General features: G+C 29.9%; 1 protein-coding gene across 1 annotated transcript; it reads right to left on the bottom strand.

The window, feature by feature from the left end:
- Positions 1-1136: 1136 nt before the first annotated feature.
- Positions 1137-4330, bottom strand: LOC131632765 (uncharacterized). Its single transcript, XM_058903491.1, has 3 exons — positions 3627-4330; positions 2948-3101; positions 1137-2822 (listed from the first exon to the last, which is right to left on the bottom strand). Exons 2-3 carry the CDS (start codon positions 3093-3095, stop codon positions 1453-1455), a joined length of 1518 nt encoding a protein of 505 aa, XP_058759474.1. The 5' UTR covers positions 3096-3101; positions 3627-4330; the 3' UTR covers positions 1137-1452.
- Positions 4331-12018: the final 7688 nt, after the last annotated feature.

The raw sequence follows: 12018 nt of genomic DNA, 5'->3' as shown, positions 1-12018 counted from the left end.
AAAATTTATTTGCACTTTATTATAGACGTGATTGAATCAAAGGGGATTGTGGTTGAGAATGTTTTTTTAGAAGATAATCCAACATATCAACAAGTCATTACATAGGTCAAGATTCAAGCAATATTTGGCTTGATCAATTTAGTTAAAGATTGGTTCAAGCAAGGAAATAATAGTAAGTTTGTTGATAGATAATTTGATATCACCATCAATTTGAAGGTAAGGTGGAGAATTATGGAATGTGCTTTAAAATCTTGGAAAAAATTAAGATTCTAGAATCTACTTCACCCGCAAAACACCTAACAATAGTCACAAAGCATGTAGATAATTGCAATTCATGCATTTCAATTTTGTCTCATCTGCGAGGTGGTGGATGTTGTTTTGTATCACTTTTATAATAAATCATTTGTCATTTCTTATTAATACTCTTGATTAGTGATGGATCCAAGAATTGTTCTCTTCTTCATAATTGATTAAATTGAATTGAAAATAATTTTGATTCTTTACTTTTACTTTTATAGTTTGTTCTTGTTAGTTTGTGGTTTGCATTTACTAGTTTGTTGATTTCTTATGGCTTGATATTATTTAGTAAGTTGTTATTGTTTTTTTGTCTTAGATTTTTTATTTTAGTATTTGAATATGAGTTTTTTCCATAAGATGGTGTACTATAATATTTTGTGGATCTCTTAGATCTAATGGTTAAAAAAATGCCGTGCACCATATAAGACTAATCTCACTTATGTATGTTAGAAGAAACCCACATTTACATTAGGTAGATCATCTGAACATCAGAATACTAATATTTTATCTCTGTATACACATTTTTAAATATATTAAATTTGTTTTACTATTATATAGATTATAAGAAGTTTTGAAAAGCAATGCAATTTATTCTTTGGCCTGAATTATGTTTACTCAAGATCTTCCTCTGTTTCCTTTGGCTTTAATATGGTTATAATTTATTAAAGTGTTTCTCTGACTTGAAGAGTGACTAGGAGAATAACCCAAAAATCGAATTTGTATGCTAAAAAGTCTCTTTACTTAGATGAATTAGGTATTATTCTATTAAAAACTGAAACACATATTATTGCATCCATTGCTGTTCAATTGACTTCCAACTTGATAAAAGAATGCAAATATATCTGTAAGAATTTTTAATTTTCATTAGGGATCAAATATTGACAAATTACATCATAAAATGGTTTCTGTTCCATAAACCATTATCTCCCTCCCTCTAAACTTAAATCCACACCAGTGTGGAAACTAAACATAAATTAAGGAATAAGAAATTTTACAATTCCAAAAAAGACTTAAGAATAAATGGGACATTAACTCAAACGAAATCACCTTCCAAAACAATATTTTACAATGAAGGCTACTTTTCCAACCTTATGTCAAATGTACAAAAGAAAATTCGAAATCTCATCAACCTTGAGGCCTTATGCTAACTGAGACTCAATCCATGAAACCTCTTCTCATGTCTTGCCTTCGACCATCTCCAAAAACTTCTTCTATCATGCTACATGTTGGTAAAAAGTCCATCTTATTTTTAGAGCAAGATACAAAGCCAGAATCCCATGCGGGTGCATCACAGGGCTCCAACACATACCCTTGGCTATAACCATTGCTTATTCCATTGTAGTTACTGGTCCAATGATCACCATTTCCACTCTTCACTCTGGTCTCCCGTGAAGCAACTCCCATGTTATGTGATGTGTATTGATCATGACAAACAGATTGATCCTGGTGTTGATTCAGATGAGGGGAACCATTGGGGTGATGCATCTCAACAGGATCAATGTTCCTCTTTGTCTGATCTCCGTATCCGTTGACAGCACAAGTTTCATCTTCAACAAAATCATCCTCATAATCCTCCAAATGATTATCATTGCAGTTATTGACAAAAGTATCATCTTGACAAACAGGGTACTCCGCAACAGAATCATCATCCTCATGATCATCATTACCTTGATATTCATCATTATCGCTATCAGCACTTAATAGGGGGTTACTGTTCTGCTCTGCACGCTTCCGAAGCATGAAGACATTAAAGTAGTAACTCACTATCTCCTTTTTGCTTCGTGAGGGAAATACAATGGAAAGATAATTCCAGAAATTCTTGTTGGATGATGCTGGATTATTATAGACAACCTTGTGAAATAGATGTTCATCCTCTATTGTCCACCTATCAGCAACTTGTTCTCCCATGTCAGCAAACCCCAATTCATTGAATTTCTCAACCCCAAAGGTTTTAAATAGTTTTTCTCTTTCTTCCATTATATGTTGTCTTGCACATCTTATAGATCCCCTATATTCGCAGTTGCAATCTTTTCTTCCAGCTTCATCATCAATGGTAAATGACTCCATCTGAGGCATAGGGACTATACAAGTCCCCATCATTCTTTTTTCAGCTTCATCAGCGTCACAAACAGTGAGGTTTGAATCTGAGACAGCATTAGCAGCTTTTGGCACCCATGGGGGAACATCAGCTTGATGATTAGCTCCAATTGAAACAGGCTTGCGAGGAGATTGGTCAAGGAGTATGGAGTAAATGTCCTCGTAGCGAGTTAATGTCCTTATGGGTCGTTCTGGACTGAAATATAGTGGCCGTTCCGGACTGAAGTACTCAGGAAAAAGAGGAAGATGTATAGGCTGTTCTGATCGGTGATACTCTTCAGAAATGCCATTGGCGGTCCAAGAAGAAGCAGGAACACCCATCACAGGAAAGCTTGTTTCAGATTCCTCAGTCCCACTAGGCAGTACATCACAAGTTTCATCAGCAAGCTTGTCATTACAATCGCTACTACCTTTTGCATATCCTTCCTCTATTAATTACAATGTAGACAAACTAAATATAAGTACAATTTATCACAAACTAGAAACTCTCAGAAATGTATAGTTTTTACAGTTTGAATTTCAAATTACACAAAATTAATAACTAAACTCCCACCTGAAGTTTTTGGTAAATGGGTGTAGCAATCATCTTCAGGAAAAACAGATTCTGATAATGGTACAAGATCACTGGGACTTGCATGTTTAGGGTGCTTGAAGGACACCTCAAGCATCTCCTCAGCATCAAAAGGACGTTTCTGCACCATGATTACCTGCAAGAAAGGATTCATTCAAGCATAAGACAACAAGCTTGCACCATACGAAAACCAACAAAGTAGTTATTTAGAATTCATGCATCAAAACAACCAACAAGGTAGTTAAAAAACAAAGTAGAAAAACATCCTCAACATCTGTTTAGGTTGACCCTCAAAGTTTTTGCCATAAAAGGAGTACATTGGACTAATGTTGACCATCATGTTCTTACTTCGGAATAAAAGAATGTCTCAAATAAAAAAACACTGCAACTCTGACATATGAATATTATTATAAAATCATTATATCATCATCATAAAAGAGGTGGGCCAACTCAGTGAAGCACATATAAGGACAACTCTGTAACTTCACATTAATTACCCAGCATCTCATTATTCACTACACAACAGAGACACATGCCACTTCACTGTCAAAACTTTAAATAGAAAAAATTAAAAAAATAAATAAATGAAATAATATTTAGAATCACAAAAAAATAAGAGTATTAATTACAGTAAATAAAAAATTTAATAATTTAATAATACCTTAAAATCAGTCTCTGTCAAATTAATGGCAAATCGCTGAATTAGGAAGTAATAAACCCGGAGAATCCTAATTACTCAAAGAAATTGAACTTTCCCCAAATAAATTCAATAAAACAAGAAAAGCCCCAAATTGAGAAAACCCTAACCCTAAATTTTTTTAAACCGAACTATATCGAACAATTGACGAAGAATTACAACGATCAACACCAAGATCTAACAACCCCCAAAGAAATTTCCGAACAACGTAACCAAAATCGAACCCGTTGAATTAACCCTAAATCGGAAACAACAAAACGATTCAAACAAAGCGAATAACCAAATCGAACAAAGAAAAACGCAATCGATTTATCGAAAACACAGATCAAGAAGATTCGCGACGGAAACCCTAAAAACCGACACGGTGAACCGACGAGGACAAAATTACGATCGATCGAAAGAGAATTTCACGATCTAAGAAAGGATCGAATCGATCGGAGAGAAGGAGAAGAAATTGAAGGTGAAATCGAGGGGGAAAGAAAGGGGATCGAGATCTGAAAACGCGGCGGAAGAAGAAAGGGAAAACTAGGGTTTGTTGTATTTTTAATTTTTTTTAGGGTTGGTGAGAGAAAGAAAAAAAGAAACGACACCGTATTGAGGGAAAATAAAACTCGTGTTGTTTTGCGTTTGCTTGTGCGGTGATAGAGAGAGAAATAAAAGAGATATTTGATGGGAAAAGAATGGGATGTGAGTGCGGTATATATGGGACAGTGTGGGAACGAGGTTGTGGGGAGATTCTAAATCATGATTTTTTTTGTTAATTGGGTTATTCACACGTGGCATTTTGTGAGTGGGTGATTTTTATTTTTTTATTTTATTCTTATTTTATTTATGGGTCAGGGAATTCGGAAACAATAATTTTGGGAATTTTTTTAATTTGTTATATTTTAAAACCCAATTAAAACTATTACTATCATTTTTTAAAATTAATATAAATTCTCTCATTCTTATCCTTATTGTAAGAAAAATTAATTTTTTTAAATTCATAGAATCAATGTATTTTGATCTATATTTGAATCAAATACATTAATTATTGAATAAATGAATTTAAAAAAATAAACTTTCTTTTATAAAAAGATCAAAAAGAGTAAATAATTTACTTTTAAAAAATAAATTATTTGTTAAATACAATGTATTATTAAAAAAATAATAGATAATATATTATTAGAATATACCATTATAATAAAACATATATGTATCTCGTTAGGTGAACTCGACTCTATCATCATTCTTCCCCTCTGTTGTGTTTATGAGCCTATATTCAACAATTTTCACTGTGGCAAGTATCAAATACTTGTGGAAAAAATTTACATGGCGTCCATTTTCCAACAGCAGAGAATTGAAACACATGTTTAATATTGAGAAACACGAGCAAGTTCAAGTAGAACGTGAACTTGTCATTAGTGTCTAACACATGTTTAACATTGAGAAACACGAGCAAGTTCAAGTAGAACGTGAACTTGTCATTAGTGTCTGATTTGGTTAACATATTAGTTGCATATTTGAAAGTATGAACCTTTTCAAGTATTATATGTTTATATACAAGTAACTCTTTGATATTGTGAAACCTAGCATTAATATGTTTGATCCTAGTATGATACGCTTGGTTATTTATCCAATAAATGACACTTTAACTATCACAATGCAACTAACTCTATCTTGCTCAATTCCTAATTCATTACAAATCTTGTAATTCATAAGGCCTCTTTAACATCCTTATATACTACCATGTACTATATTTTAGTTGTAAACATAGTAGTTATGAATTGAATTGATGATTTCCAATAAATGGGTCCATTTGAAAGAGTCAAGACATGTCATGTTATGGATCTATTATCATTCATATCATCTGCATAATCTGAATCAACATACCTTACACTTTAAAGATCGTCATGTCTAATACTAAACATGATATTATGACTTGTTGTATACCTCGAGTACTTAAAAATCCATTTGGCTACTTTTCATTGACGCTCGATTCACCTAACTTGTTGTATCCTTCAAGTTTGGACATAAACTTGCAAGCTTGAACTATAGCTTGCAACAAATTTGGTATACTCCAAACCATATCATACATTAAACAACTGAAATCACTAGCTTAAGAAACCTTTTTATATACAAAATTTTAACATTTGTCTTTAAACATTGATCAATCGAGAGTTTAAAATTATTCACCTATAGAATACTCACAACCTTCAAATGTTGCATGTCAAATATGTCTAACATCTTTTCAACATAGCTTCTCTAAAAGAGACATAAATTTTAGCACTTATATGTCGATGAATTTTCATCCTAAGAATCTTTTTAGCTACACATAAGCCCCTTGTGACAAACTTTCCCAACAAGAATTATAGTTTAATTCTTTTCATTAATAATTAGCAACAATCAAATTATCATCCATATATAATAACAAGAAAATAAAAGAACCATCATCAAGGCTCCTAACATAAATACAACAATCATACTCACACATTCAGTAGTTAATTAGATACATGTATGGTATTTTTACTTAAGGTTGACACCTAAATATGCTTAAATTGTAAAGATCATTAGGGTTATTTGTTGATGAGATAAGATTCCATTTTAATTGCTTATGCATAGAAATCCTTTAAGAGCCAAGCATTCAAGCAAAGACATTTATCCCTTTTAGTTAGAGATATGTTCATTTTTTTTCTTCCAGACCATGTTATTGTGGCATCTCTTGAATTGAAAAATTCATATGAATATAGTGTTCCACATAAAAATTATGGAAGTTCAAATCACTGTAAGTTGTCCTATTATTTGATTGCAAATAATTGACTTTTTTCCCATTTGATTATCTAGGTATGTCTTTCACAATTTAAACTTGGTAACGACTTTAAATTTTTTATTCTAAAAGTATTTGAACTTTGCGATAAAAGTCATTAATGAAAGTCATCAAAATACTTGGAACCATCCATTAAGGTCTATTTGGTAGGTCCTTATACACCACAATATGTATAGTCTAGGATTCCCTTTTGTTTAGTGTTTATGGGTCTTAAATCAAATAGATCATTATTTCCCAGGTACTTAATACTTACACAAATCCATCTTCCAACTGCAAACACCCTTCTATAAACTCATCTTGCCTAATTTCATCATCATACGCTCATTGGGATGACTCAGACGTGTGTACTAAAAGGTTGCATCATTATTAAACTCAAATAACATAAGATCACCTACAATAGTAGTCGTTAACAATTTGTAGATGTTACTTGTAGTCCTGTTTTCTCTCATTACTGCAAAGACATCCTTGCTTACCTTCATAATGTCTCTATCTCCATCAAATATATAAAAAGAAACCATTTTCCTATAGAGTTCCTAGACGAATCAAATTATTTCTCAATTCTCAAATGTATTTTACATCATTCAACCTTCTCACACTTTCATTCATCATAAAATTTCTACTTGATATCATTCAAGTGATATTACATGCTTTATCATCACCCAAATAAACAAATTCAAAACTATCAGACTTGATATGGTGAAACACTCATTGTTTTGCGTTATATTCTCATATTATCAAATATCACAAATACACGAGTGTTTTGATCATAATTCTTTTTTAGGAAAGTTATTCACTTGTATATGAGCTTTATTGAGTTTTTCACTTTGTGAATTGTTATGAACAAACTTCATTTTTTGATTCAAGGAACTCCTAGAGTATGAGGAAACTAAGTCTTCTAGTGTGAGTCTTATTGGTTGCTGAAATCAAAATTGAATATAGTGAAAATCCTTCAAAAGTGAAGGGATAGTACTAGCTTAAGTTGTGAAGTGAATTGAGTCATCACTATGTGAATCTCCTTCCATACTCTCTTTACTTTCAAGAATTTACTTCTTTGTTTTTGTGTTATCAGAAAATTTTCAAAACCTTCATAATTCGACCCTGCATCCCACTTTATAGTACTTAAATTTGAAATTTTAAAGAGTTTTTACTATTAATATATTCTCATTTTATGAATTTTAAAAAAAAAAGTTGAAGATTTATGGAAAAATGTGAACCTCTTTTAATGGTCATTTGACATGCCTAACATTGACAAATGAGAGATAAGTCATAACTAGTGCTCCTCCCCTCGATTAATCCTTATTCTTAATTAAAGAAGAGAATACAAAGTGTAAAAGCTAAAAATGCCAACTTCATCAAAGAAACTAAATATCTCACTTAGAAAATGTGGTAAAGGTGAATTCGCCAACTGGAAAGTGGAGGGTGTATGTAGACTTCAGTGATTAAATATAACATGCCCACCAAAGGACCATTATCCCAACACAAACTAGCATAAATAGGTCGATCAATGGATCTTTGTGTATAAGCTCCTAAGAGAGGAAATTTTAGTACCAAAATGAATTATACTTACAATGTTGGAGAAATTTCTAAAATATTTATTTGATGAATGAGAACCATTAAATTCATTTAATGAAATTTTTGAATCACAAATGATTGTGTGAGTGTAGTGGTTAAGGTGTTTGATATAGATTCATACATGAGTATATTGGTTTTGGATCATTTTGAAATTTATTTGTTACTTTAACAAAATAAATGACAAAAAGAATAACTAAAAGTTACACCCTATATATATATATATATATATATATATATATATATATATATATATATATATATATATATAAAGTAATATTTATGTTTAACATTTATCATTAATTTATATATTTGATTTATGGCTTGATTTATAACACATACTTGATATTTATATAAAATTAATTGTGAATTACATATTAAATATTAATTTTGCATAATTTATTTTAATTAATAATTGTTTTTAATACATGTTGATAATGATATTAAATATATTGAGATGTTATTAATATTTTTGGTTCATTAAAAAAATATAAAGATAAATATATGATAAATGTAAAAGAACTATTAGGATGAGTTTGGTTCGTGGTAGAGGGAGTGAAGGGGAGGGAGGCGAGAAAATATATCTAATTAAATATGTTTGATTCAAATTTAAGGAGAGGAGGAGAATGGAGGGGAGAAAAAAAAAAACCTCCAAAACATAGTTTTTGTGTCCCCCCAAATTAGGAGGATTTGGAGGAAAGAGAATGTGATTTTTTATATTTAAAAAATAATTACATTTACTAAAACATCCTCTGTTCTATTTTAATATTTCAAAATTATTTATTTTTTGGGTTACTCCTTCTCTTTTAAATGATTTTTCTCTCTTAATTCCATCAATTTATTATAATTATTGTTATCCTCAAAATTATTTGTCTTTTTGTATTATAATCATTGTATTTTATGCGTTTTTATAATTTTTATGTTTGTTTTTTTTTGTTATATTATATTATATTTTCTTTTATATCAAATTATAAACAATTCCTTTTATCTTTTTGTTTATTATAAATTATTTTTACGTATTTGTTTTGTTAGATGGTTCATCATGAGTAAAAAGTTGTTATCAACACATTGTTTAATTTGTCTTAGAGACTTTTAATATGAATCAAATATATTCAAATTTTTATTCTTATGTGATAAGTTGTAAATTTTTTTAATCGATCAACATTAAAAATTTTATGTTTAATTATGTATGCATACTTTATTATCAAAAAAGTATTTCTTAATTTTTATACTTTGAATATCATATAACTTATATAAGATCATAAAGATAAGGATAAAAATATAAATTATTAATAAAATCACTCATCTCCCCTTGTGAACCAAACATATTTTTAATTAAAGTTATTTATTTTCCCTCTCCTCCCCTCTTTTGAACCAAACATATATGTAATTTACAAAAATCTCTCCCTTCCTCTTCTCTCTATTAAAATCTTTCATCTCTCCTCCCCTTCATTTGAACCAAACTGACCCTTAGGATATCTAACAAATTAAACATTTATCATGAGAAATTATTTGCATGTACCATTGAATAATAATTAACACTTAAAATATTAAAATATCATGTGAAAAATAATGTGTGGGTGAAATGATTTAATAAAAATTCATGAATTGAATTCTGGGTGCATGTCATTTGATGACACACTGATTTATTAGTAATATAATAGTGTAAATAAAATGTTAAGAATATCAAAGATGTTATAAGAAGCAATATTTTGCTTATGTTCCTTTTTTTTAGATATTTGATGTGTTTGCGAAGAAACCATATTTTATGTCTGGTATATTTTAATAAAAAAATCAAAATATCGTACAATCTTTCAGAATTAATTGAACCACTAATTGATAGATTTTCGACCAGTTTAACAACTTGTTCCTCGTTATGTAAGCATAAGATTTTTAAGCATACTTGGATCAGATGTAGGTTCGATGCACGATTCAACTAGTTGAATCGATCGGTTCAATATACTTTTCAGGAGCTTAATGCTAATATCCTCTATTAAGAAGCATTTGGATGCAACTCATCCTCAATTAACTCCAACAAAACAATGACATGTTGGATGGCTTCTCAAGTTAACATGAAACCATTTAAACTTTTGAGAAACATTAGACTTAACTCAAATTTTACACCTATGAGAAAAGAGGGAAATGAAAAAAATAAAGAATAGTATACAAAGAAGATCGGACACTTGTAACGTGGCGACATGGATATAGGAAACGTGAACTCTAAAATTAATGCCCACTCGACTGCGTAGGTTGGAAATAACTTTGACGGTGTAAAAAGCAACAATGAGACATGATATGTAACCTCTAAGTTTCTCTCAATATAATATTACAAGAACTTACATTAAACACATTTCTTTTAGAGGACTCGTGCTTGAGATGCTGATAGACTCAAGTAACATTTTAAAGCATAATTCTCTTATAAGTCTCATGTTTAAGGGATAATGGACTAGAATATTACTCTTAAGCAGCACGACCTTATAGGTCTTATGTTTAGGGGTCATGGGCCAATATAAGGTTTGAAGTTCATGAACCCAACCTCATACATTCATTGGCATATGACTCAATACCAGACGTCAGAAGTCACCATTTAATGCCAACACGATATCATATAGCTCACCATGAATATGATCTTTTCGATATAAGGAGAGGGTGGCTACTACCTCCAGATGAACCTATAACATATCTTTAGAATTCTTAAATCATGAATTGAGTCTAAACATATGAATATCTATAAATCCCAACACATTCAACCTAACACAAGGATAAGCCCGTTAACCGCCTCCACTCTTCTATCTATTACAACATAAAGCGTTGTCAATTGCTATTTGTGATTATCGATCATATTAGTGGTCGTAACCAGGTTAGAATGTGCACCCCTAACAACTATAAATAAGAGGATCAAGATGAATCATAACCATCCCTTATACACTAATAAGGTTTTGTTCATCACACGCTACAGACAAGGTCATTCTCTTTTGGCTTAGCAAGAATAATACTAAACTAAGATGTTATGCGTAAATTTTAAAAGTTCATGGTGTTCAAGTGAACATCCTCACACTTGAGTAGATCTACCTCGCTCAAACCACATTACTCCTAAAGGGTTGTTGATTCCCGTATACAAATCATATACTAAATGAATATGGCGAAATTGGGAGGGCATTTTGCTCTCTTCCGCGACATGTTCATAAGCTAGAACCTAATTTAAGATGTTTGATCATAACAACATTATCCAATCTTTGTATTCGTTGTATGCCAGATCCTCTTACCCAAAAAAAAAAGCAATTTATCTCTACACTCTTGTTCATTGGGGCGCACCTCTGAAAATCTAAGATGCCCTTGAATTTATTCGGATATACATATCCGGACGCACCAAATTTCATTTTTTGCAAAAATTTAGTTCTAACATACATCTCCGAATAAACCCAAAATTAATTCGGAGATGTATTTCCGAAAATACCATTTATTTTGAAAGATTTAAAATTAACATATATTATTAATGCATAAATTTCTTATTTTGAAAGATTATTATCACGGCAAATGAATGTCTTATTTTATAATATTTTCATATAAATATTATGATTTAGTAAGTTTCAAATATATTATTATAATTACAATTTTATATATATATATATATATATATATATATATATATATATATATATATATATATATATATATATATATATATATATATATATATATATATATATATTTTATAATATTTAAAATGAATATATGTTATTAATGTATAAATTTCTATATATATATTTTTTATGATATTTAAAATTAATATATGTTATTAATGCATAAATTTCTTATTTTAGAAGATTACTATCACGGTAAATGAATGTCTTATTTTATAATTTTTTCATATAAATATTATGATTTATTTAAGTTTCAAATATATTATTATAGTTAAAAATCTATTTTTAATATATATTATTTTATTATTTTAAATATTATTTAAAACAATAAAATATT

This window comes from Vicia villosa, unplaced genomic scaffold, assembly GCF_029867415.1.
Source record: "Vicia villosa cultivar HV-30 ecotype Madison, WI unplaced genomic scaffold, Vvil1.0 ctg.001013F_1_1, whole genome shotgun sequence".
In the NCBI taxonomy this organism is placed as follows: Eukaryota; Viridiplantae; Streptophyta; class Magnoliopsida; order Fabales; family Fabaceae; genus Vicia; species Vicia villosa.
This window is presented reverse-complemented; position numbering and strand designations above follow the sequence as displayed.

What these genes read in the sequence shown, in the direction of transcription:
- LOC131632765 (XM_058903491.1), bottom strand. Translation starts at nt 3,095, where the DNA reads ATGGTGCAGAAACGTCCTTTTGATGCTGAGGAGATGCTTGAGGTGTCC. An exon ending in CCATTTACCAAAAACTTCAG is followed by an intron (nt 2,823 to 2,947) that starts GTGGGAGTTTAG and finishes TGTAATTAATAG; the next exon opens with AGGAAGGATATGCAAAAGGT.